This window comes from Nansenia antarctica (genome assembly GCF_963989245.1).
Source record: "Nansenia antarctica genome assembly, chromosome: 1".
NCBI lineage: Eukaryota > Metazoa > Chordata > Actinopteri > Argentiniformes > Microstomatidae > Nansenia > Nansenia antarctica.
In genome coordinates this window covers 26,771,994-26,799,386 of record NC_137674.1, presented here as the reverse complement: position 1 = coordinate 26,799,386, position 27,393 = coordinate 26,771,994, and the positions used below count along the sequence as shown (strand labels likewise).

General features: G+C 45.8%; 1 protein-coding gene across 1 annotated transcript in view; it reads left to right on the top strand.

Moving 5' to 3' along the window:
- The window catches only part of syne1b (spectrin repeat containing, nuclear envelope 1b), a gene marked incomplete at both ends in the record, with an annotated part of 140,201 nt that overhangs the window by 34,044 nt on the left and 78,764 nt on the right, over positions 1-27,393 (top strand). The window contains 31 exons of the mRNA XM_080550517.1: positions 570-757; positions 1,231-1,354; positions 3,006-3,172; positions 3,962-4,115; positions 4,251-4,876; positions 5,260-5,439; positions 7,191-7,341; positions 7,748-7,906; positions 8,409-8,591; positions 9,006-9,107; positions 9,298-9,501; positions 10,786-10,993; positions 11,621-11,733; positions 12,289-12,494; positions 12,874-13,023; positions 14,441-14,732; positions 15,179-15,351; positions 16,388-16,697; positions 17,092-17,256; positions 17,716-18,072; positions 18,514-18,650; positions 19,426-19,603; positions 21,413-21,595; positions 22,473-22,616; positions 23,290-23,445; positions 23,928-24,092; positions 24,407-24,579; positions 24,931-25,084; positions 25,544-25,687; positions 26,288-26,452; positions 26,830-27,147. Of these exons, the coding sequence (XP_080406643.1) occupies positions 570-757; positions 1,231-1,354; positions 3,006-3,172; positions 3,962-4,115; positions 4,251-4,876; positions 5,260-5,439; positions 7,191-7,341; positions 7,748-7,906; positions 8,409-8,591; positions 9,006-9,107; positions 9,298-9,501; positions 10,786-10,993; positions 11,621-11,733; positions 12,289-12,494; positions 12,874-13,023; positions 14,441-14,732; positions 15,179-15,351; positions 16,388-16,697; positions 17,092-17,256; positions 17,716-18,072; positions 18,514-18,650; positions 19,426-19,603; positions 21,413-21,595; positions 22,473-22,616; positions 23,290-23,445; positions 23,928-24,092; positions 24,407-24,579; positions 24,931-25,084; positions 25,544-25,687; positions 26,288-26,452; positions 26,830-27,147 (6,129 nt within the window). The remainder of the gene's footprint in view (positions 1-569; positions 758-1,230; positions 1,355-3,005; positions 3,173-3,961; positions 4,116-4,250; positions 4,877-5,259; positions 5,440-7,190; positions 7,342-7,747; positions 7,907-8,408; positions 8,592-9,005; positions 9,108-9,297; positions 9,502-10,785; positions 10,994-11,620; positions 11,734-12,288; positions 12,495-12,873; positions 13,024-14,440; positions 14,733-15,178; positions 15,352-16,387; positions 16,698-17,091; positions 17,257-17,715; positions 18,073-18,513; positions 18,651-19,425; positions 19,604-21,412; positions 21,596-22,472; positions 22,617-23,289; positions 23,446-23,927; positions 24,093-24,406; positions 24,580-24,930; positions 25,085-25,543; positions 25,688-26,287; positions 26,453-26,829; positions 27,148-27,393) is intronic.

Below are 27,393 nucleotides of genomic sequence, written 5' to 3'. Positions count from 1 at the left end.
TGTGACTGACATACACCTGCCAGCACTTGAAGCTCAAAACGAGAGTGAATACCAACAGAAGAATATTGCAGGGGATTTTGGCAAAAAAAATTGGGCCGCTACCCACACGTTTAGCTGTGTTACTCATTCCACGAATGCATGGTCCTTACAAGTTGTACCTGGTTGTAAAGGTGACTAATCAGGCTTTCCAACGATATAAAATACAATACCAATTGGTATTAGTAAAGGGGAGGAAGAATCGACTGAAATAACATTTCCAAACTTTTTTTGAGGAGTTTTAGATAAAAAAAAAAAATATTTTCATCAGAGAAAAAGTGTGCAGCTCTCTTTCAACTATGGTGTGTGTTTTCCTGCTTTAAAAAAAAAAAATAATAATAATAACTTTGGATTTGTATAGCGCCTTTCATAAAACCCAAGGACGCTTTTAATTTCACTATTGTGTATTCTGCCATGTTGGCAAAGGCACATTTTTATCACAATAATAACCCTTCCTTCACTCTATTATGGCACTCTTCCACTTCACAGATAACGCTGTTTGACTGACTGAGTGTTGTGTTTCTGTGTCGTAGGATGTGTCTCAGAGTCTGGAGAGGCTGAAGGCCTCTGTGTTGACCCTCTCTGCTGGGGCACGCAGGCTCAGTGACCGGGAGCAGGCGGAGAAGGCTGTGGCGTCTCTACAGACCAGCTATGACCGGAGCCTGCAGCAGGCCGCAGACAAACAGAGCATCCTGGAGAACCTGCTGTCTCTCTGGCAAAAGTATGAATCTGTGTTTGTTTTTTTTCACAATATTTTTATTAGCATTTTTATATACCAACATCAAAGAAAAAAACAAAGAAAGAGAAACATACAATAACAAAGTTCACAAACAGACACACACAACCTGCATCAATTTTTGATTGAATAAAAAACAAAACTTTCCTCCACTTTGTATAAAGTATTCTGTCCTACATGTTCTTCATGTATGGTTCCCACAGCTTGTCAAAGTCTATGAATCTGTGTTTGATTGTGTGTCAGCAGTAACTGAACGTTATCTATTAGATGATTAATGACAAAAATGTAATTTTAAGTGAGAAGTTATGGCTTGTGAAAAGCCGCAAAATACAGGAAATTCTAAATGACCACCACCACCGATAACATCACCGTTGATACCTGCTATGTAGGTTTAGGTTAGAATGCTTAGGATTCAAAGCTTATTATCAAACAGCTGACTAAAATGTACATTATTTCAGGTATGAGAAGGAGCGCTCTAGCTTTGTGTCCTGCTTGGAGAGATGCGAGTCTGCCTCCAAACCTGAGACCCACTGCCTGCCTGCAGATAAGACCAAGCTACAGAGTGAGCTGCAGGACTTGCAGGTACGGTAACAAACAAATCGTGACGTTAAAATTATAAGGTTCTATCTTTTCTAATTTTTGTCAAAATTGATTTTTTTACATAATCTGATCCATTAGGTGTTTATTAATGCCTGTGTGGTGTTATTTTTTAAATGTTGAGAAATGTTTTAGTTAGTAATTCATAAAATACAAAGGTTCCATCTCACAAAACATAATGGAATGTAAAAACTTTGACGCTCAATATCTCTGAACTACCCTAATGGAGATAGAACCTTATAATTCTAATCTCACGAAATACTGAGTTGTTGTTGTCGTTGTTGTTGTACTATATAAGCCTATGTGTACTATGTAAGCAATTTACCATGAGAGGAAGGGGGTTGTGGACTCATTTAACACTGGTACAGGGTTGTGGCACGAGGCGAAGCCAAGTAGGAAAACCCTGTACAGTGGTAAATGAGTCCACAACCCCCGCCCTCGAATGGTAAATTGCTTTTCTACAACAGCCACCACATAATATAAAAAATAAATACACAGTTTTAACATTAAATTCGTTTATTTACAATCATTAATCGTTTCAGAATACATATATCCTTCCGCCACAGAATATAGTCCCATAAACAAGATCAACCATTGCATTGTAGGTCAGCACAGGTGTTCTTAATCAGATTGATTGGGAGGCGCATTGTCAAGTTATCTGATGGTTTTCTGTGCTTCCCCTAACTTGAAAGGGCTTTGACCGTTTGACCAGAGTTTCACTGGGACTCCACTCTTTCTGCATCCAATGACCAGACAGCAATTATCTTTCTCCTTTTATTTTGGACTTAATTTTGTCTCTTTTTCATCAGATTTATAAGTAGTAGCAGTAGTAGTAGGTGAAAAACCTTTGAAAAGGTATAAACACAAAATAAGCGGCTAAGAAACAATATGAAGGAATTTACAAAGCAATAAAACATTTTTACAAGTGATGAAATAGTTTTCCCAAAATTATGTACCGCCCTTTTAACTTTACCATAAACTGAACTTGATATCAAACACCCAACAGCAACCAATTTGCTATCAAACAAATCCAAGATATCAAACAAACAACAACACACATCCAAGTCATCTCACCGTCAGCCACTCTGGTCTCTGCAAACAGTTGGTTTGAGCACAGCACTGCAATAGCACATGTTCCTACCACAGTGTGTTTGTTGAACTGAATCCTCCACTGTGGGACTGCAGACTACAGGGAGTGGTGATTGTTCAGGTGAGCTGCTGGGTGATTAGTGAATTGATTTCAGCTGTGCAGGCCATGACTGTCATCTCATGTTTCTCCTCTGGGGGGAATGGGAGCCAAACCCATGTTGGGATGGCTGAGTTTCTCTAGGGAGGGGAAATTGGGCTCTTTTTCCTTGTTTGTGAAGGAATGGCACTGTATTTGGTTTCTTGTTGAGTTTGCCAAGACACGCATTGATACTGGAAATGCGGTCTGAACTGAAGGTTGTTGGGATATTTACCACTGTTGCTAGACAATCAGAATCCAGTATCCAAACATGCTGTTGTAGAAATTGCATATATTTCATATAAGTCTATGAGCAATGTTGAAAACTATTTGGCAAAAAACCCACACATGACTGAATACATTTGCATATATTTGGGGGGAAGTGACCTAACAATAGCTTGTGTTCTGCAGGGCCTGCAGTCGGAGGTGCGGTCCCTCGAGCCCCTCCATGCAGGGCTTGTGTCTCTGGGGGCGTCTCTGTTCGCTGTGGCCTCAGAGGAGCGGGTCAAACAGCTCATACAGGACCAGGAGCAGCTGCAGAGGAGGTGGCGGTCCCAGAACGATGTCATCCCTTACAGGTCAGAACAATGTCATCCCTTACAGGTCTGTCTGTGGTATCCCACGCAGCCTTTGTATCATCCCGATCTGACTATTGTAATTCCCTTTTCACCTGCCTCAACGCATCCACCCTGGGCCGGCTACAAATGGTCCAACATGCAGCTGCAAGGCTGTTGACTAGGTCCAGAAAGTCATGTCATATTACTCCCATCTTAGCATCCCTACACTGGCTCCCCATCAAATATAGAATTGATTTCAAGGTTTTGGTCATCACCTACAGAGCCCTCCATGGTCAGGCACCTGCTTACATCTGTGACCTACTGCGTCCTTACGGCCCCAGTAGGTCTCAGGTCCTCTGACCAGGGTTTCTTGGTTGTCCCCCGTGCCAGACTGAAGACCAAGGGTGATGGAGCATTCCAAACCGTGGCTCCCAGGCTTTGGAATGCTCTGCCCTGGGATCTTAGATCAGCTGGCAGGCTCGGTCGAGGTTTTTAAAAAACAGCTAAAGACTGTCTTGTATAGACAGGCTTTTGGATAGCCCCAAAAGCCTGTCTTTCTGTGTCCTGTTGATATTGTTGTACACCTGTTGTCTGTTACTTGTTCTTATTTTCACTTGTTTGCCTATTTTTACCTGCTATGACTTTCACACTTTTATTATGTTTTATTATGTTTCTTCTTTATTATGTTCTCTATATGTAAAGCACTTTGTGACCCATGGTCTGGGAAAGGTGCTGTACAAATAAATTTTACTTACTTACTTACTTACTTATAACTCTTTTGATTTTCCTGTTTAATTTCTTTGCTCCCAGAACCCAAGAGCTCCAGCGCCACCTCTCTCAGGTGGAGCAGTTGGACCAAGCCCTGCAGAAGTTCTCTCACTGGAGCGAGACCCTCCTCTCTACCCTGCACTCAGCCTCCCAGGTTAACATCGCTGACCTGCAGACTGCTGCGTCCCAAGTAAAGGTACAGACTGTGGCCAATCACACCTTTTCTATGACCGTTTACAGTGCTGTAATACGGCTGTGATAATCCTGAAATTACAGATAAAGATTAAAGATCATGAGTAATAATACCTTGATACCGTGATTTATGTGGTAGGAGATGCTGGCAGCTCTACAGAAGCAGGCCAGTGTGAGAGGGAGCCTGGAGCAGCAGATGGAGGGGCTGTGTGCCTCTTGTGAGCCAGGGGACGCTCACCTCCTCCAGGGCCGACTGGAGAGCTGCCTCCAGCCCTTCCTCGAAGCCCGGCAGCTGGCCGAGCTCCGCCTGGAGAGCCTGGAGAAGCTGGAGGTCTTCCTGCAGACCCACGCCGTGGCTGCAGGGGTACTGCAGGGCCTGAGGCAGACCATGGAGAGTGCCGGAAGCTGGGACCGGGGCCGCGTGGAGGAGCTGCAGCGCGAGCTGGAGACTATCGTCCCCGACATCGGCCGACTGGAGACTCTCGGTGTCAGTCTGGACAGCAGCCTCTGCAAAAGCCACCTCCACGTGAGCAGCGAGGAGGGGTCTCGTACGTCGTGCCGCGTCCTGGCCGACTCTCTCAGCACCGAGCTGGATGCCGTGAGGAACCTGCTGGGCACCAAACAGAGCGAGGCGGAGGCCCTGGGAGCTCTGTGGAGCTCCTTCAGACAGCGCAAGGAGCAGCTGCTCAAAACCGTGGAGGACATCGAGGAGAAGGCCGACCACCAGAGCCTCCGAGAACCCAGCCCCCTCAACCTGCAGCAGAGGTACTGTATACCTAAACACTAGGGTCACACGGTCTGCTGGGTATTCTCAACTACTTGATGTTGATTCTCTGTGTAATCGAATGGATTGTGAGTAGATCATTTTGAGAGGGGGCGGTTGTGGCTCAGAAGGTAGAGCCGGCGTCTAATGATCGCAAGGTCGGCAGAACGGCAATTCGAGCCCCTGCTGGCCACGTGTCGAAAGTGTCGCCAAATTGCTCCCAGTGAGCGGGCCGGCGCCTTGCATGGTAGCTTGGCCGCCATTGGTGTGTGGATGTGTGTGTGAATGGGTGAATGAGAGGCCGTTGTAAAGCGCTTTGGAATAAGGAGCTAAATAAGTCAGTCCATTTATGAACACAGTCCCTCCTCTCTCCTCTGCTGGCCAGGCTGCGGTTCTTTAACCAGCTGGAGGACGAGCTCCAGTCGCAGCAGCATGAGGAGCAGTGGCTCAGGGACAAGGGCCGGCAGCTGGCCCAGAGAGACGCCGAGCTGGCCGGGGACGTGCTCCGAGAGATCAGCCTCCTGGAGACCACCTGGGACGACACCAAGAGACTCATCACTGAGCGGTATGGTCTCTGTCAGCATCACACTGTAACAGTCTTTTTTTTTTTTTTTTTTTTTTTTTAACTTAGTTTTTATTTCAGTTTCAGCAACATGTACAATCATGGCATGTTTTGTCTACTGTTTTTTCCATTATTTTAGCTGTACACATATGGTCCATGAATGTGGTTCAAAGCAAGACACACAAAGCAAAAAAGAGCGGCGATCAACAAAAACATTGAGATTAAAACATTGGGAATAAAAGTAAAGAAAGAAAATGGGTGGGGGTAGGGTCAGGTGGGGGGGGGGTTGTGTATGTGTGTGTGTGTGGATGCAATGCAGGCGTATATCTGTGTAGGGATATGAGGTGAGTCTAGAATACAGAAATATATGAGTCAAGATGTATAACACAGTCTTAACACTACAACAGCCGTGCCTATTTTACCTACTAGTAGAGCCGCCTTGACCAAATAAGACCCCCTTTTTAGAATGTAAATCTGCTATTTACACACAGAGATCACTAGAGGGCGCTTCTTTTCTTTTAGCCTGCCTCCTACACAAAAAAACTGCAAAACAGCTTTATACTCAGGGGTGCACATAACTTTTTGGGGCCAGTGCTCAGAGGAGCACCTAGGGATGCTGCTTGGTGCTCCCCGAGCTCGCGAGTCACGACCCCGTCCCACAGGATGGATGAAAAAGGGATACATGGATAACTTATATTAGCAAAACGACATTTATTCATAAATAAAGATGAACGAACAAATGATTGTGTGCAAAACAAAATAAACAAATGCAAAATCAAATGACTGCTCTTTAAGCATGAAAGTCTGTCAGACTCCTTTAAACACAATGAAATCAACTGACATCTCTTTAAGCACTGCTCTGTTCTGTAAACACTGAAATCAACTTTTCAACAAAAAGTTACAGCCTAAGCATTTACTTATGCTACAAGCTTAATCATCATCACTGCTCTCTTGACTGCTGTAAGTTATCACTGTCCTCAATTTCAACCATGGTAGAGGATGTTGTAGGCCATCACTTTAAATAGCTCGTTATTTTGATTGTGCAACAAAGTCTTTTTTTTCTTCTTTTTTCTAATAGAATTCCCTACCATATTCCCTGGGTCAGGGGTCTAGGTGCGATAATGAAGCTGTAAAACAAACGTCTGAACGTTTGAAAGCTTCAGAGAAAAGAAACGTGAAGTCCCTTGGTGTTGTTTTTCCTTTTAGCGACGAGTCGTTCGGGACTGAATTTCCACGTGTCGGCGTGATAACCGTGCGATACACGATACGCGATACGCGGAATGAAAGTACGAGTTACGATACTTTCCGAATGTTTTCGTGAGGGGAGTCGCCGTGGTCGTCGTGATGGATTACTCGTCGCGCCTTCGGCTGAGGGGACGGCAAATAGTTACTTACTTGGTGGGGCTTGCTTCTTGGACCCAGCTGTTGGTGCGCAAAAGCGCCTTCATGCGGCTGATCTGCCGCGCAGCATGCATTTTGGCGACGCATGCGCACTGGCGCACCAGTTATGTGCACCCCTGTTTATACTATCTTATCCTTTTTGAAAATGTAAGGATACTGGCTGGTAGAACGCACATATCTAGGAAAAGTCATGAAAGGAGGGTCCTGAAATTTGATCGAGTGCAAAGATAGATTTTTTTTTTTTACTCACAGGACCCCTCACGGCTCTTCTAGTGTTAACACTTTTCCCGTGAGCCTTCAATCAATCAAAATAAAAGATGGATTCACTTCTAAACTTCTCACATGTTTGTCAGGCAGGAGCAGTGCAGTGTTCTCGTGGAGCTGATGAGAGAGTACCAAAGCATGAAGACCTCCGTGAACACCGTCATCGAGAGCGCAGAGGCCGTGCCTGAGATCGGCTCTGCCCTGAAGGACCATGAGGAAACCAAGAGATCACTGTCCAAGGTCAGAACAACGACCTTAATCTCTGATCTCAATATCCTGTCGGTCATATGAATCTTAGTTTCTAATGCACGTAATGTTTACTGTCATTGTATCATTCTGTTAGCTTTTCTTTCTCACTATTATACCATTTCAAAATAGGAACCGCATTGTTTTTCTTTTTAAACCACAAAATGTTTGCTTCTTAAACCATAAGAATTTTTAAATTATTATGACTGGACTTTTTAAATAGGCACTACATTTTATAAACACTGCTATGTCTGTCTGTTTTTATTGTATGTATTAATGTATGTGACCTATGTGTGTTTTAATGTGGAAATTGAGCTGCACTTCTGCCTGTCGAAGGAGAATTTATGTCACTGTGTGACAGACAATAAAGTAATCTTGAATCTTGAATCTATGTGTGCAGCATGAAGCCACTAAGGCCGAGATGTCGTGCAGACAGGACGACCTAGACCGGTTCTCTAGCAGAGGGAAACAGCTGCTTAGTGAGCTGAAGAAGATCCCCGACTGTGAGGTCCAGCTGATGAAGAAGGACATGGAGAGTCTTGTCGACCAGTGGCTGGACGTGAGTGTGACTAGCCGCTAGAGAAATGTGCCATCTTGTGTTTGAGTACAGTACAGAAGTAGAGAGAGAGAGAGAGAGAGAGAGAGAGAGAGAGAGAGCGAGAGAGAGAGAGAGAGAGAGAGAGAGAGAGAGAGAGAGAGAGAGAGAGAGAGAGAGAGAGAGAGAGAGAGAGAGAGAGAGAGAGAGAGAGAGAGAGAATGGGGCGGCATGTGGTGCAGGAGGTAGAGCCGCCGTCTAATGATCGCAAGGTTGGGCTGATCGGCGGTTCGAGCCCCGGCTGGCCACATGTCGAAGTGTCCTTGGGCAAGACACTGAACCCCCAAATTGCTCCCAGTGAGCGGGCCGGCAGGCGCCTTGCATGGTAGCTTGCCGCCATTGGTGTGAATGTGTGTGTGAATGAGTGAATGAGTGAATGAGAGGCCGAATAAGTGCAGTCCAGTCCAGTATGAGAGATTGAGAGAGAATGCATTGAGTGCATCAATCAAATCATCGTTGCTTACAGGTGTCAGAGAGGATCGATGAAAACATTGAGTGCCTGAGCCAGAGTTTGGCATTGTGGGAGGAGGTACGCAGCATCAGTGAGGAGATAGAGGGCTGGACTAACAGCTCTGTGATGGAGCTGAGTGAGAGCCTGAACAACCTCAATGACAGCCAGAGGATGGCAGCCAGACTATCTTCATTACAGGTAAGATGCATGCAGTCACACCTGTTAGACGAGATGTGCCTTACTGCTGTTTATGGGAAACAGGGGTGTGATGATGGTAAATTAGGGTCTGTTATGTGATTTGTGATACATTTTTTCCCTCTCAGCACAACCCAACTCTCAAGTGCTCTCAAACATCTACATTCAACTAAATGTTCTCCTTCTCTCTGTCATTTTCTTTTTGTTTTCTATCCCTCTCTCTCTCTCCCTCTCTCTCCTCCCTCTCTCTCTCTCTCCCTCTCTCTCTCCCCCCCTCTCTCTCCCTCTCTCTCTCTCTCCCTCTCTCTCTCCTCCCTCTCTCTCTCTCCCTCTCTATCTCTCTGTCTCTCTCCCCCTCTCTCTCTCCCTCTCTCTCTCATCCCCCCCCCCCCCCTCTCTCTCTCTCTCTCTGCAAAGGTGGAAATGGGAGAGAAAGAGCAGAAACTTGAGACCCTACAAGGAAAAGTGTCAGAACTTCTGCAGCTGAGTCGTAGTCAAGAGACCCCTGCCAAGCTGCAGGTAGGCTACAGTCAACTAGTCAATGCACAGACTTCATAATGGTGCAATTTAAAGTTTTGGAATAAGCTATTTGCTACCTGCTTTTTTTTTTCTCCAAGTTTTTAAAACCAAATCAATTCAGTTGTTTTGTTTTGCAAACAGAACACACTGGGAGAACCTTATAGCCAAAACCTTTGCATGTTTATTTCAGGTCTTGGAGGCTGACCTGAGAAAGAAGATCAACAATGTTCAGAAGTTGTGTGAGCAGGCCAGGGGCAACCTCAGGGACTTTAGCTGTCAGAGGAAGCAGCTAGAGGACTTCATTTCCCAGATGTCTCTCTGGCTGAAGAGCATGGAAGATTCCCTGGTGGCCTCGCCGAGCGGACCGGACCCAGAGGACATCTGCAGAGTGAAGGTAGACTAGCAGAGTGAAGGTAGCCTAGCAGAGTAAAGGTAGACTAGCAGAGTGAAGGTAGCCTAGCAGAGTGAAGGTAGACTAGCAGAGTGAAGGTAGACTAGACATGAAGGCAAAGTCTGTAGATAGTCAAAAAGGATTACATTCAAATGTGCTATATCGTGATGTTAGAATTATACGGTTCTATCTCCATTTTTGTCAAAATTTAGTTTTTTACGTAATCTGATCCATTAGGTGTTTATTAATGCCTGTGTGGTGTTATTTTTAAAATGTTGACATTTTTGAGTTAGTAATTCATAAAATACAAAGGTTCCATCTCACAAAACATAATGGAATGTAAAAACTTTGACGCTCAATATCTTTGAACTACCCTAAACGGAGATAGAACCTTATAATTCTAAGCTCACGATAAAACGAATTGAATGTTTTATCTTAGAGCTGGTATCACTGCATGTGCTAATGACCATGGTGTGTGTTCCATTTATTAATTTATTTATTTACCAGGGACAGTGCACATTAATCAACAAATCAGTTTCCACATCAATGTAAATGCGCCAGAGTTAGCTCATGAGCTAATTTCCATCTGTAGTCCCTGAGCAGGCTATTACAAAATGAACGGTGTAGTGTCATTAAAAACATCAGCAAGCACAACAAAACGACACAACAGACAATACACTACATGACAATACAAGACAAAGCAAGACAATACAAGATAAGCAGGCACAGCCAAATGACGCAACATTGTAATACAATACAAAACAAGACAATACACAGATACATGACAAAGTGACGAATATAATTAAAAACAGTGTTTACGAGCAGTGCTTGAAATGAGTATGATTACTCATGATCACAAATTTGGTTTAGTTTAAGCCACCCCTTAAGTTTAAGTGTAAAAGTTAGAAAGCTATTGCACTCTCTTAAATCAGTAGGAAGAGTATTCCAGTAATGGATGGCTCTGACTGAGAACACTGTTTGCCCAAACTTACTACATCTAAATGGTACATCACAGTCTCCTCATTCTTACCTATGTGTCCTCTCTGTGTCCTTTGTGTGTCCTCTGTGTGTCCTCTGTGTGTCCTCTATGTGTCCTTTGTGTGTCCTCTGTGTGTCCTCTATGTGTCCTCTATGTGTCCTCTATGTGTCCTCTGTGTGTCCTCTATGTGTCCTCTATGTGTCCTCTGTGTGTCCTCTATGTGTCCTCTATGTGTCCTCTGTGTGTCCTCTATGTGTCCTCTATGTATCCTCTGTGTGTCCTCTGTGTGTCCTCTGTGGTCATGACAGGACCTGCAGAAGGAGCTGCAGAACCAGCAGGGCAGCATTGACTCCACCAGGGAGAGCCTCAACACTCTGTGCAGGAAGTACCCCTCTGAGGAGCTGGCCGGCCTGGGCTCTGCACTCACTGAACTCATAAAGAGCTATGAGTCTGTCAACCAGCTCTCCTCCAGGACCCTGGCCACCCTGCAGCAGTGCCTACAACAGGTCTTCAATGGTGAGGAGGAACATCGGTTCCTATAGGCGAAGGCTATATAAGAGCATAGTGTACATGTGAAAATGTTAAAGATGAATGTTTCTTACTTGCGATTATTGGGATGTATTATAGTATAGTCGTTACCTTTACTTTAGGAAAGTACTTCCAGTCGCTCTGGATAAAAGTGTGTGCTGCTAACTGACTTAAATATAAATGTTATACTTTACTTTTTAGAACTGATGATGATGATGATGACCCTTCTCTAATAATAATAATATCTTAGATTTATATAGCGCCTTTCTCAAACCCAAGGACGCTTAACAGATTTCATAGACAGAAAATCAGACAGACAGGACAGAAAAACAAAGCAAAGAAACAAAGACAGCGAGAGTGACAAACTAAATTAGAGGCCAAAGGCCTTAGAGAACAGGTGGGTTTTGAGGGCTGATTTAAAGGTGTCCAGGGTAGGGGGGGGGCATTGCAGATCGCTGTGGGGAGAGAGTTCCAGAGGGTGGGAGCTGCCACACTGAAGGCTCTGCCCCCGAAGGTCCGTAGGTTGGTGCGGGGGGTGGAGAGCAGACCCATGTCTGAGGACCGCAGGTTCCAGGAAGGGGTGTGTTGACAGAGAAGGTCTCTCTTCCTCTGTAGATCTGGTGCAGGAGTTCCACCGGTGGCTCTCTGAGCAGAGGGACATAGTGAAGGAGTGCTCCGACCGTTCAGGGGACACTCACACTGTGGAGCGCAAACTACAGAAAGTCAAGGTACAGTCTCTTCACAACAAACCAGTGGTGTAGTCTACGTGATACGCAGGACTACGCCGTATACCCACTAGGAAAGGCCAAGGATTTCCATATAACCACTTAAAAATGTGTGAGGATACGTAACAGCGTTTTGTGACAGAACTTTCACACTTTCATTCATACAATTCACCCCGTCTGTGTTACGAAGCACTTGAATTTTGGACCATTGGGACTGACTATAGCGTCATATACCATCAAAGGGGGGAGATGCGACATGAAATATGTCAAAATGCAGCACTATCATGCACAGATCATCCTTATAACATGTCATTTAGATATATATAACGTTAGACAGGGAACGCAGATTTATTTTTATGGCGTTCCGAAATGAACGATATGAGGCTGGGAGGGAAAATTCACAGTATACCCACTAGAAAAAACTAGACTACACCACTGCAACTAACCCCCATTACCTTCAACCATCACAAACACGCCTAATGACTGTACGCATCACAAGTGTACCTACCTTGTGACTCACACAAACAAACATGTCCTCCTCCTCCTCCTATCCTTAAGGGGGCGCTGGAGCGCGTGGAGGAGGGCGAGGTGCGTCTGACTCAGGTGTGTGAGGAGGGGGAGAAGCTCCTGCTCCACCTCCCTAAGGCCAGCGCCGGCCAGGTGCAGCAGCACCTCTCCTCCATCCAACAGGACTGGGACCGGTTTGTGGAGCAGTGCAGACAGAACCACCAGACCCTGGAGGAGAGCACCTCCCTCCTGAACGGGTAAACAAGACTTGGTGCCCAGCAGCATATTGGCCTGACGAGTACAGTTAGAGACGTTAGAATTATAAGGTTCTATCTCCATTTTTGTTAAAATTTTGTTTTTGACATAATCTGATCCATTAGGTGTTTATTAATGCCTGTGTGGTGTTATTTTTTAAATGTTGACATTTTTGAGTTACTAATTAATAGAATACTACGGTTCCATCTCACAAAACATAATGGAATGTAAAAAACTTTGACGCTCAATATCTCTGAACTACCCTAGACGGAGATAGAACCTTATAATTCTAACGTCACGAGTTGTAGATGATGTGTTCTATCTTTCTGTTAGTCCATGACTGTGACATTGTGATGACCTCTGATGACCTCTGTGTGTCAGGTTTGAGGGGCGTCTGAGGAAGCTGAGGCTGTGGCTGGAGCGTATGGAGCAGAGGATGACCTCCGAGCTGCCTGGAGACAGACAGAGCGGGCCTGAGAAGGCCGCGCTGGAGCGGGTGGAGGAATACCAACAGGAGGTGCTCAATGAAAGGTGACGGGTCTACTTTATATACAAACATCTCTTCAGGTTACACCTTAACTGCTCCTCCTGAGACATCCACTACCCCCCAGCACTGCGTCTCCTGTCCTGAGACACCCGCTTTTCCACTTTACTGTGTCCCCTATGACTTCTACTGCCCCCCCTTGTACTGTCTCTCTGTTCTCCAGCATATTTTTTTTTATATCTATCTATCACTGAGACTGCCAATGGCCCCCGGGCCTGAGCTAGATTACTCTTCCTGCTACGACTGGTGGATTGATGATTCACTTGCTTAGTCAAATGTATCGATTGTAAGCCGCTTTGGAATAAGGCGTCTGCTAAATGCCAAAAATGTAAAATGTAAATGTAAACAACATTTTAAAATCATATAGAAGCAAGTCATCGTCACTAGAATTCTCTATAGCAAATTCTGAAAATGTAAGAAGGTTCAGGGCATCTAAAAAACGTTCCTTTCCACAGTCACACGGTGGTACAAAGAAACCTTTAAGGTCTTTCCTATGGAACGCCTCAGTGCTACGGTACATTAAAGGGGAATGACGACTTTTTCTATAATATCTGGCAACCCTTTCTTGATTATCTCCCTGGTGATTTAGTTGACCTACTGCAGAAAGGGCGCCCCGCGGTTTGCCTTCACTAATAAATCATAGTCATTTGTTTTGCTTTTGTCATCTCTTTGCCTTTGTTATGTTTGATGTGTCATGTAGGTGCAGTGTACTAATGCAACCCATGTATGCATGTAAAATATATTTTTAAAAATACAAAAAACTTTACTATAGTGCAGAATGTTGCAACTTTTTTCTATTAACATACCCAGCCGCTGGGTGCTGGTAGGCGAACTGGAGTAGTCGCTCTATGAGTAGAGGGCTGCAAGGGAATTTTCCTGGCTACATAGTGTACAGGTTTTTTACTTTTGCCTGCATGCGGCTCTGTCAGTATGTAAAGCGCATTGAGTTGCATCTTGTGCGCTATACAAATAAAACTTGATTTTGATTTGATATACATTCTACACATCTACCAATGTAGGGACACGTTTGAGCGCCTGTGTCAGGAGTCAACATTTTTTATTTTACCTATTAGTAGAGCCGCCTTGGGGGTCAAATAGACCCCCTTTTTAGAATGTAAATCTGCTATTTACACACAGAGATCACTAGAGGGCGTTTCTTTTTTTTAGCCTGCCTCCTACACAGAAAAACTGCAAAACAGCTTTATACTATCTTATCCTGAAGTGATGGATAAGGATACTGGGGTGGTAGAACGCACATATCTAGGAAAAGTCATGAAAGGAGGGTCCTGAAATTTGATCGAGTGCAAAGATAGAAATATGTTTTTACTCACAGGGGTCACCGTGACCCCTCACGGCTCTTCTAGTGTTAACATACCTTTCTACATTCTCCACCTACCAATGCAGGGACACGTTTGAGCGTCTGTGTCAGGAGTCACAGGCGCTGAACCAGAACGCCCGGGGCGACGGCAGCGAGACCAGGGTGTCTGCGCAGCTGCAGTCGCAGCACCAGGCGCTGCAGCGGCGGGTCAGGGAGCGGCTGCGCAGCTGTCAGCTCACCCTGCAGGAGCAGCAGGCCTTCCAGGAGACGCTGCAGGCCACCTGGGCCTGGCTGAACGGGGTGCAGGAGCGCCTGGGCTCCCTCAACAGCACCCTGGGCAACAAGGAGACTCTGGAGAAGAGACTGGGCCTCGTACAGGTGAGCCATGATGACTTCCTGTACCTGCTGTATCCATTATAATGATACTCTACTGTACATGAGTGGCTGTATCTCTGAATCCGTGATAGCTGTATCTGTAACCATGATAGCTGTATCTGTAACCATGATAGCTGTATCTGTAACCATGATAGACTGTATCTGTAACCATGATAGACTGTATCTGTAACCATGATAGCTGTATCTGTAACCATGATAGACTGTATCTGTAACCATGATAGCTGTATCTGTAACCATGATAGCTGTATCTGTAACCATGATAGCTGTATCTGTAACCATGATAGACTGTATCTGTAACCATGATAGCTGTATCTGTAACCATGATAGACTGTATCTGTAACCATGATAGACTGTATCTGTAACCATTATTGTTTTTCAGATGTTTTAGTTGTTAAACAAGTCTTCTACTTCCTCTATAATGTGTGCAGGACATTCTGCTGATGAAGGGTGAGGGCGAGGTGAAGCTGAACATGACCGTAGGGAAGGGCGAGCAGGTCCTGAAGCACAACAGTGTGGAGGGACAGGAGGCCATCCGCACGCAGCTCAAGAGCCTGAAGGATGCATGGGCCAACATGCTTATGACTGCAATGAGCTGCCACAGGTACCTTGGCCTGGTCCCTACCTATCAATGAGCTGTCACATGTACCGTGGTCTGGTCCCTACCAATCAATGAGCTGTCACAGGCACCTTGTCCTGGTCCCTACCAATCAATGAGCTGCCACATGTACCTTGGCCTGGTCCCTACCTATCAATGAGCTGTCACATGTACCGTAGTCTGGTCCCTACCTATCAATGAGCTGTCACATGTACCTTGTCCTGGTCCCTACCAATCAATGAGCTGTCACAGGTACCTTGGCTTGGTCCCTACCTATCAATGACCTGTCACAGGTACCGTGTCCTGGTCTCTACCTATCAATGAGCTGTCACAGGTACCTTGTCCTGGTCTCTACCTATCAATGAGCTGTCACAGGTACCGAGTGTCAACGCTGCCCCCATCTGGGCCCCAATGAAACAATCACTTTTACATAGCTGAAGTACTGCGAGTTGCACAATGTCAGATGACACATGTCAGTGGTAAGCAATGGGGCGGCTGTGGCGCAGGAGGTAGAGCCGCTGTTTAACGATCGCAAGGTTTGAGCCCTGGCTGGCCACATGTCGAAGTGTCCTTGGGAAAGACACTGAACCCCAAATTGCTCCCAGTGAGCGGGCCGGCCGGCGCCTTGCATGGTAGCTTGCCGCCACTGGTGTGTGAATGTGTGTGTGGACGGGTGAACGAGAGGCTGTTGTAAAGGGCTTTGGATAAAGGCGCAATATAAGTGCAGTCCATTTACAATGCATCTGACTACCCTGCACCCCTGTGTATCGTGAGCTTAGAATTATAAGGTTCTATCTCCGTTTAGGGTAGTTCAGAGATATTGAGCTTCAAAGTTTTTACATTCCATTATGTTTTGTGAGATGGAATCTTTGTATTTTATGAATTACTAACCCAAAAATTTCAACATTTAAAAAATAACACCACACAGGCATTAATAAACACCTAATGGATTAGATTATGTAAAAAACTCAATTTTGACAAAAATGGAGATAGAACCTTATAATTCTAACGTCACGGTACGTTTGTGTGTCGACTCCTCCAGCCGGTTAGAGTGGACGGTGGCGCAGTGGAGCAGCTTCCAGGAGAGCAAAGGACAGCTGCAGCAGTGGATGGAGTCGGTGGAGGAGGAGGTGGGGACGGCCCTTCCCCAGCAGCCGGGCCTGAAGGAGAAGGCCTCTCTGCTGGAGCGCCTCAGGGCCATCCTGGCCGACGTGGAGGGCCACACCGCTGCCCTGTCACGCCTGACGGGGAAGGCTGCAGAGCTACACGAGAAGACCGGGGACCAGACCTTCGGCCCGGAGCTGAGGACAGAACTCAGCGGCCACTTTGCCGACATCATCGCTGTCGTAAAGGTAATCAGACCTAAAGGTCATCTGCACCTTGCTCCTTTTTTTGAAAGCGCATTCCCAGGGTTCCCGCGCTGGTCTTAAAAAGCCGTCAAGTCTGAAATCCAGCAATCCGATTTATAAGGCCTAAAAAGGTCTTACATTTCAGTTATTCGGTCTAAAGATGAGGTGCTTGGTCTTGAAAATGAGATCCTGCAAGGAAATCAGTCCAACCACATCTATTTACGCGGAAATGAATCAAGCTGGAACCCAAAGAAAAGCCAATTCACTTCCTGTTTTGTCTGTATGGCAGTGAAATCCCTAATTTCATCACCTCGAGGATGACAAAAATAGGCACGGCTGTTGTAGTGTTAAAGTCAACTCTGTGCTCACAGTGTCATCCCTCTATGCTGTCCCCCAGGGTAAGATGCAGTCCATGGAGGACATTGTGACAGAGCACGAGCTGTACCTGGACGCCGTGAGGGACTTCAACGACTGGCTGACCTCCGCCAAAGAGGAGCTGCAGCGCTGGTCGGACCTGTCAGGAGACTCCACGTCTGTACAGAGGAAGCTCTCCAAAGTGCGGGTGAGAATGCTCCAAACATCCCACTTACATTTTACATTTTTGGCATTTAGCAGACCTAGCCTTATTCCAAAGCGACTTACAATCAATACATTTGACTAAGCAAGTGAATCATCAATCCACCAGTCGTATCAGGAAGACTAATCTAGCTCAGGGGCCATTGGCAGTCTGAAGGAACATTTTTATTTTTATATATATAGACACTGGAGAACAGAGAAACAGTACAAGGGGGGCAGTAGAAGTCTTAGGTGACACAGTAAAGGGGAAAAGCTGGTGTCTCAGGAGACGGTGTGCTGGGAGGTAGTGGATGTCTACCCTGCTGCCTGGGACATCATAGGGTCCATTACAGATTAATCCTAAATCGCTTTTTTTGGAAAAGCACACACATCAGATTGACCAATGGGAAGTTGGTAGATAACAACAACAGTTGAGCTTCCTGTTCAAATGTTTTTTCCATTGCAGGAGCTGATTGACTCCAGGCAGTGGGGCAGAGAGAGGCTGGGCCGGGTGCAGAGGTGCGGGGCTGCCGCCCGGGATCACACGGGCTCGGGGGGGTTTGAGGCTGTGGAGAGGGAGGAGGCCACCCTGCTGTCCTCCTGGGAGCAGTGGGAGCGCGGCGCACTGCAGACGCACGCCGGCCTGGAGACGGCCCTCTCTCAGATCGCCAGCTCTGAACAGGAGTTCAGCACCCTGGCGGCCCGGCTGGAACAGGACCTCCAGGACTTCAGCGGTCAGCTGCAGGACTGGCGCCAGAGACTGGCCCAGGCCGAGGGGAAGAACAGCTGTGAGGAGGCTGTGCAGGGCTGGCACATAGCCAAGGTAAGGCTGGGCTGGCTGTCTGTGTCCATGGGGCTACAACCACTAGGACCTCCCCTTTATCCTCTCCTCTGAACTTTGTTTCTTCTTATTCGGTTGTTAAGTCGTGACGTGTTTCCGGGTCCAACGTCGGCTGAGGCGCTCTCTTCGAAATGCCGCAGTAATAATAATAATTCATTATATTTGTATAGCGCTTTTCGAGGCTCAAAGACGCTGACGATATGGGAAAAACGGGAAAGTGCTGTGTCCCTTGTTGTATGAATAGATCTGAGTCTAAAAAAACGATTGAACTGTCATTCTACCGCTTTAGTACACTGGTACGGGGGATTTTTTATTTGGACCCGGAAATTGCTAAACGTCAGACTTAACAACCGAATATACTTTCATTGCTCCCTTTATCCTCTCCTCTGAACTTTGTTTCTCCTTCTATGTTTGTCCCCCTAGGACACTCTGGAGGGGCTGCTCAAAGTGGAGCCCATGTCAGACAGTCTCAAGTCCCAGCTGAATGACCTGTGTCGATTTTCCAAAGACCTGGGCACACAGTCAGAGAGAGTGTCCTCCCTCATCAAAGAGTACAACAGGTGAGATAATAATAATAATAATAATAATAATAATAATAACTTTAATTTATATAGCGCCTTTCAAAAACCCAAGGACGCTTTACAAGGGAATGAACGGACAGACAAAACAGAAAACAAACAAAGCAAAAACTGAAACAATGACTAGGGGCCAAAGGCCTTGGAGAACAGATGTGTTTTGAGGGCTAATTTGAAGGAGTCAAGGGTGGGGGCGTTGCGGATCACTATGGGGAGGGAGTTCCAGAGAGTAGGTGCGGCCACGCTGAAGGCTCTGTCCCCAAAGGTCCGTAGGTTGGTGCAGGGGGTGGATAGCAGGCCAATGTCTGTGGACTGCAGGTTCCGGGAAGGGGTATGCTGGGGGAGGAGGTCAGTTAGGTACTGGGGGGCGCAGGCGTGGAGGGATTTGTAGGTGAGGAGGAGGATTTAGCCGTGAGATTAAGCACTCCTGCCAACACGTTAATCTCCTTCAGTTTGTTGTGCCTTTACAGAATGCTGCTGTGGTAGAGCCATTTACCATGACTCTTTGTTGTGAGAAATCCCTTTTCGTGAGCTTAGAATTATAAGGTTCTATCTCTGTTTAGGGTAGTTCAGAGATATTGAGCGTCAAGGTTTTTACATTCCATTATGTTTTGTGACATGGAATCTTTGTATTTTATGAATTACTAACTCAAAAATATCAACATTTTAAAAATAACACCACATAGGCATTAATAAACACCTAATGGATCAGATTATGTAAAAAACTCAATTTTGAGTTTTGTCTCCCGTTCCCCTCCAGTCTGAGCCTGCAGGCCTCCAGGGAATGTCAGAGCAAGGAGAAGCTTCTGGAACAGAGGTTCCGCTCGGCCTTCCGAGAGTTTCAGCAGTGGCTGGTCAACGCCAAGATCAACACGGCAAAGTGCTTCGACGTGCCTCAGAACCTCAGCGAGGCCTCCTCTAGCCTGCAGAAGATCCAGGTAGGACACAACAATACAACACTGAGGTTTACTACTGTAGAAAAGATGTGGACTGGGGTGGTCCAGTGGTCTAGCACCACGGTCTATAGTGCACACACATGCCCATGTCGGCATGGGTTAGAATCTGGCCCATGCCCTGCTGACATGTCTTCACTGTATCTGTCTAATAAATTGTACAAATGTGAGTGGCACTGCCCTTACTACAGTAGAAAAGTCATCTCTCAAGAATATTTTAATACTTAAAAATAAGCAGAATTATCTGCCAACAGAACAGGAAAATTTCACTTGCCAAGATTTTGTTAAAACAAGTAAAAGCAAAATCTTAAAACTAGTCAAATCGCATTTACCCACACACGGCCCCGATTTTAATCGCACGGCGAACATTCGATTCCATTCATTTTGACAGTGCGACAAAACTCGCACGCCGTGTGCTTTGTCCCATTCAAAATGAATGGAATCGAATGTTCGCCGTGCGATTAAAATCGGGTCCGTGTGTGGGTAAATGCGATGTTCTCATAGACTTCCATTCAAACTTCAAAATGGAACGTTGACGCGCAACAGAAATCGCACGCTGTGTGCAGAGCCCTTCAGACATAAAAACATCAAAGCATTGATTTAAGATTATTTCATCTTACTTAGATTTACTTTTTTCAGTGTAATCTATTCAAAAGCAAGCACTTTTCACCTGTAATGAGCAACAGTCAAAAGGTGACTGTTGGATTGCAGAGATATCTGTTCATATTCTATCTCTCCATCCCAGAGATATCTGTTCATATTCTCTCTCTCTCTCCATCCCAGAGATATCTGTTCATATTCTATCTCTCTCTATCCCAGAGATATCTGTTCATATTCTCTCTCTCTCCATCACAGAGATATCTGTTCATATTCTCTCTCTCTCCATCCCAGAGATATCTGTTCATATTCTCTTTCTCTCCATCCCAGAGATATCTGTTCATATTCCCCCTCTCTCCATCCCAGAGATATCTGTTCATATTCTCTCTCTCTCTCTCTCCATCCCAGAGATATCTGTTCATATTCTCTCTCTCTCCCTCCCAGAGATATCTGTTCATATTCTATCTCTCTCCATCTCAGAGATATCTGTTCATATTCTATCTCTCTCCATCCCAGAGATATCTGTTCATATTCTCTCTCTCTCCATCGCAGAGATATCTGTTCATATTCTCTCTCTCTCTCTCCATCTCAGAGATATCTGTTCATATTCTCTCTCTCTTCATCCCAGAGATATCTGTTCATATTCTATCTCTCTCCATCCCAGAGATATCTGTTCATATTCTCTCTCTCTCTCTCTCCATCTCAGAGATATCTGTTCATATTCTCTCTCTCTTCATCCCAGAGATATCTGTTCATATTCTATCTCTCTCCATCCCAGATATCTGTTCATATTCTCTCTCTCTCCCTCCCAGAGATATCTGTTCATATTCTCTCTCTCTCCATCTCAGAGATATCTGTTCATATTCTCTCTCTCTCTCCATCTCAGAGATATCTGTTCATATTCTCTCTCTCTCTCTCCATCTCAGAGATATCTGTTCATATTCTATCTCTCTCCATCCCAGAGATATCTGTTCATATTCTCTCTCTCTCCATCCCAGAGATATCTGTTCATATTCTATCTCTCTTCATCCCAGAGATATCTGTTCATATTCTCTCTCTCCATCCCAGAGATATCTGTTCATATTCTCTCTCTCTCTCCATCCCAGAGATATCTGTTCATATTCTCTCTCTCTCTCTCTCTCTCTCTCTCTCTCTCTCTCTCTCTCTCTCTCTCTCTCTCTCTCTCTCCATCCCAAGGAGTTCCTGAGTGACAGGGAGCTGGGGCACTCCAAGCTGAATGGTGTGTTGTTCAACGCTGAGCTGGTCATCAGTGTTGCTGCCAAAGAAAGAGTGGATGCAGTTCAGGCCAAAATGAGCAGTGCCAGAGAGGACTGGAAAACTCTGATGTCTAACCTGCACCAGAGGGAGACCGCTCTGCAGGTAATCAATAAGTCGTGAGCTTAGAATTATAAGATTCTATCTCCGTTTAGAATTATAAGGTTCTATCTCCGTTTAGAATTATAAGGTTCTATCTCCGTTTAGAATTATACGGTTCTATCTCCGTTTAGAATTATACGGTTCTATCTCCGTTTAGGGTCGTTCAGAGATATCGAGCGTCAAAGTTTTTACATTCCATTATGTTTTGTGAGATGGAACCTTTGTATTTTATTAATTACTAACTCAAAAATGTCAACATTTTTAAAAATAACACCACACAGGCATTAATAAACACCTAATGGATCAGATTATGTAAAAAACTACATTTTGACAAAAATTGAGATAGAACCTTATAATTCTAACGTCACAAAGTTCCTGTTTTAGTCTACAGCGTTGTGATTCCCTCCAGATGAGACTGCATGGTCTGTCGAATCATATAGTACGTAAGACATTGATTACACTGTACTTCTTCGTTATGTAATCCGTTTTGTAACCCTGTTGCATTACACCACACACATGTGTGAGAGGGTATTAACACTAGAAGAGCCGCGAGGGGTCTTTGCACTCGATCAAATTTCAGGACCCTCCTTTCATGACTTTTCCTAGATATGTGCGTTCTACCACCCAGTATCCTTACATTTTCAAAATCACTTCAGGATAAGATAGCATAAAGCTGTTTTGCAGGCTAAAAAAAGAAGCGCCCTCTAGTGATCTCTGTGTGTAAATAGCAGATTTACATTCTAAAAAGAGGGTCTATTAGACCCCCGAGGCGGCTCTACTAGTAGGTAAAATAGGCACAGCTGTTGTAGTGTTAAATGGATGCCTGGTTACCGTGGTTACCGTGCTGGGTGTCACAGTGTGTCTCGTGTGTGTGTTTCAGAACCTCCAGTCTCAGATGAAGGACTTTGAGGCGAGTGCGGAGCCTCTCCAGAAGTGGCTTAACGGGACGGAGGTCGCCGTGCAGGAGAGCAGCACGCGACTGCACGACCTCACCGCCAAGAAGCAGGAGCTGCACAAGCTACAGGTACGGTCCTCCTGGCCGCTCTGGCTGGTCATCCTGCATAGAAATAGAATGAATAGAAGTTCTATTTCTATGGCATCATGCCTCTCCATGAAGAGCAATCATGATGATAAGTCACAACCATTCACAACCTCACAGCCATGCCACAGCCATGCCAACGCCCACAGCACTGCCATCTGCAGAAGCTTCCCATCTCAGCTCTGTCATGGTGAATCGTCATCACTGACCTTGTCTGCTGCACTGCTGTGTCCAAGCTTCTCATTAACTGTTAACGGCTCATTTCTGCATCTAATTTAATCTGTGCAGCGGTGCTGCTGCTGTGTGTTTGTGCTTTTGTGTTCGTGTGTGTGTGTTGTTTGCACGCACGTGTGTGTGTGCGTGCGTGTGTGTGTGTGTGTGTTCATTACAGAGTAGAGAAGAGCTTTTTACAGAGTTTGCTGTCATACACTCTCAAATGCTTGCATCAAACCTCTTTGTCTGATTCTATCTTCATAAAACTTCATGCCAGCATTTCATGACTATTATAACATTAACCAAATCTCCTTCTCCCTCTTCCTCACCCCTCTCTGTTGTCAGCTTAACCCCCCTTTGGGCTAACGCTAACTATCTGATGTTAACTGGCTTGTCTGTGTGTTTGCTCGCATGCCTCTGTGATAACCTGCTTGTGCTGTTCCAGTCGGTGCTGGAGGAGTTAGCCTCTCAGGAGGTTCCCCTGGGCAGGCTGAGAGAGAAGGCCCAGTCGCTGTTGGACGAACACGCGGCCGGCAAGGGCTTTGTGCACCGTGTGTCGCAGCTCTCCGCTCAGTACCTAGCTTTAACCAACCTGACCAAGGTAACTGTCAGCCGGCCCGCCCGCCCAGTGGGGCTCTGTCTGGGCGTAGACCTGGAGGAGGAGGGCAGAGGGCAGAGGCACTAGACTGGGTCTGCTTGTAGCTGACCACCTTGGTTACGATTTCTTTGTTGATCAATGAAATATCATTCTGTAGCTGCTACAGTATATGCACGATTTGAATAACTGCTGTCTAATGTTTGCGTAAGGTAATTCCCAATTGCTAATATAGTGTGTTACTAATACACTGATGATTTAACCATAACCCTTGCTTAGATATTTTTTTTCTATGAACAAACACACTATCTTTTTGCTGAGGATACTATTACTATAATACGATTGTCCTTATTACTACTTATTTCGTTCTTCTACAAATTTACTCTAGCCCCTCTGGCATTTGCAGACGTGAATACACTACAGGTTCACTTTGTATTGAGTTATTCCCTGAACACACAGAGGGTCATCTGGGCTGTGTGCTTCCACAGGAGAAGGCCTCGAGGATCGACCGCATCGTCACCGAGCACCAGCTCTTCTCCCAGGGCCTGAAGGAGCTCCAGAACTGGGTGGCCGACACCAGCCACATGCTGCAGACGTACTGCACCCCGACCGCAGACAAACACGTCCTGGACAGCAGGATGATCAAGCTGGAGGTACAGTGGGACAGAGTGGTGGCTCTGTAAAGGTCTAAAAGCGGTCTGATAATAAAGTAAAATCTCCAAGACATGGATTGACCCATTAATGTCCCATTGATGGCGGCTGTGGCGCAGGTGGTAGAGACACTGGGCAAGACACTGAACCCCAAAATTGCTCCCAGTGAGCGGGGCCGGCCGGCGCCTTGCATGGTAGCTTGGCCGCCATTTGTGTGTGAATGTGTGTGTGAATGGGTGAATGAGAGGCCGTTGTAAAGCGCTTTGGAACAAGACGCTATGTAAGTGCAGTCCATTTACCATGGGTGTCCCTCCAGGCCTTGCTGACGGCCCGTCAGGAGAAGGAGATCCAGCTGAAGATGCTGAGCACCAGAGGGGAGTCTGTCCAGAGGAACACCTCCGCCGAGGGAGTCCCCGTGGTCCGCAAGCTCATCCAGGACCTGAAGGACTCCTGGGACGGCCTGATCTCTGCCTCCATCCAGTGCAAAAGGTCAGCTCCCTCCAGTACTTTTACTCCTCTTTTGACCGATCGTGAGCTTAGAATTATAAGGTTCTAGAATCTCCGTTTAGGGTAGTTCAGAGATATTGAGCGTCAAAGTTTTTACATTCCATTATGTTTTGTGAGAAAAAAATAAACATTTTAAAAATAACACCACACAGGCATTAATAAACACCTAATGGATCAGACTATGTAAAAAAAGAAACATTTTGACAAAAATGTAACCTTATAATTCTAACGTCACGCGATTCCAATGCCATGTTGTTATCGTACTTAACTCAATCTTAGTGGTACTAAGCTGACTGTATGTATGGTCTGAATGTGTGCTATATGTCCTCACAGCCAACTGGAGGGTGCCCTCTCCCAGTGGACCAGCTACCAGGAGGACGTGCGCCAGTTTGTGGGCTGGGTGGAGCGTGTGGAGGAGAGTCTAGACCCCACGGACAAACAGTGCTCAGAGATGAGAGACAAAACTGCCAACCTGGGCAAAGCCAAGGTGCCCCTTTCCATCTACTGTATTAATCACTACAACAGCCGTGCCTATTTTACCTACTAGTAGAGCCGCCTTGGGGGTCAAATAGACCCCCTTTTTAGAATGTAAATCTGCTATTTACACACAGAGATCACTAGAGGGCGCTTCTTTTTTTTAGCCTGCCCTCCTACACAGAAAAACTATAAAACAGCTTTATACTATCTTATCCTGAAGTGATTTTGAAAATGTCAGGATACTGGGGTGGTAGAACGCACATATCTAGGAAAAGTCATGAAAGGAAGGTCCTGAAATTTGATGTGCCAAGATATAAAACATTTTCCCTCCCAGGGGTCACTGTGACCCCTCACGGCTCTTCTAGTGTTAATCACTGAACGTTTAGAGAAATTTGAATGTTTGTTAAGTAGAAACGTTTGTTTGTTTTTCTCAAGCGATAACCCTGTACCAAACCTGTGGTCGTTTCAGCTGCTCTATGAGGAGGTGCTCAGCCACAGCAGCCTCCTGGACACCATCACTCTGAAAGGCGCCAACATGGCCGAACACTACGTCACCCAGCTGGAGCTGCAGGACCTGCAGGAACGCTACAACACTGTCAAAGACAAAGCCAGGGTATGAACAACACAGCAGCTAAGACGCAAATGCAGACACCACACTGCTTCATAGAGCAGGGTTCCCGCACTGGTCTTAAAAAGCCGTAAAGTCTAAAATCCAGCAATCCAATTTACAAGGCCTAAAAAGGTCTCAAATGTAAGTTATTCGGTCTAAAAATTAGGTGCTAGGTCTAAAAAACGAGATCCTGCAAGGAAATCAGTAAGACCACATCTATTTACGCGGAAATGAATCAAGCTGGAACCCCAAAAAAATCCAATTCGCTTTCTTTTTTGTCTGTATGGCAGTGAAATTCCTAATTTCATGACCTCGAGGATGACAAAAAGCTATCACATGGTGGTGTTGCGAATAGGTAAAAAATTATATTCAAAGAGGTCTAGAAAAGGTATAAAAAGGTCTTAAATTTGACTTGTTGAAACTTGTAGGAACCCTGTAGAGGAATATGATTGTAATTTGTATTAGTGTCCAGTAGACATGTGTGACGGGCTGTGTGGTTGTGTTGCCAGGGTGCGGTAGGGAAGGTGTGTGATGGGCTGTGTAGTTGTGTTGCCAGGGTGCGGTAGGGAAGGTGTGTGATGGGCTGTGTGGTTGTGTTGCCAGGGTGCGGTAGGGAAGGTGGAGGAGCTGGTGAAGGCCCACCAGGAGTACCAGCGAGGCCTGCATGTGTTTGAGGAGTGGCTGGAGCAGGAGCAGGAGAAGCTGGGCTGCTATACCCAACTGGAGGGAGACGTCGAAACCCTGGAGGAGACCCTCCAAAAGCTGCAGGTCAGAATATGTACTGTTACTGTATCTGTCAGAATATGTACTGTATCTGTCTGAATATGTACTGTATCTGTGATTTGTGATAGCCATGTGTAATGTGTGTATGTTTGATGTAATTGACACTGCTGTATTGAGCTTTTCCATCTGTACCGACAACAAATTCCACCGACCCAGGTTGTGTGGTCATTTAAACGATTAATTAATTAATTCGTTCATCATCTGTTCCCACATACAATAAGAATCAAGGCGAATGAAAAATGAGGCCTCTATTTTTTTTAAAGAACGGAAAATAGTATTTTGGGATGGCGGGGGGGGGGTGTATTGAATGTAATGAAAGCTGACAAAACTTGAACTCTGTCTGTGTGCGTTGACGTTGACAGGAGCTGCAGGTGGACTGCACCGAGGGCCAGGCGCTGCTGAACACACTGCTGGGCAGCAGGGAGGTCGTCATCCCCTGGGGGGCTCCGCAGATCGAGGACCGCGCCCTGGAGACGCTGCAGCAGGACTGGAGGTTGTACCAGGGCTGGCTGGGCGACACCAGGGCCCAGCTCAACAGCGCCCTGGCCAAGCTCAGGCAGATGGAGCAGAAGTTCCAGCGCCTCGACACTTGGCTGAAGGGCATGGAAGGCAAAGGTCAACTGCGGAGCCACCGGCGGTCTGACCGCGCCACCAAGGACGCTCAACTGCAACTGATAAAGGTAACCAGGCGTTCAGAGTGTGGACGGACATCAAAGATGATTCCGATGATGATTACAGCATATTAATTGGATATGATAGTGAGCTATGACGTGTCCATTGTGGCAGTTAACACTAGAACAGCCGTGAGGACCTGTGAGTAAAGATATTTTTTTATATCTTTGCAAAATGTCACATTTCAGGACCCTCCTTTTATGACTTTTCCTAGATATGTGCGTTCTACAACCCAGTATCCTTACATTTTCAAA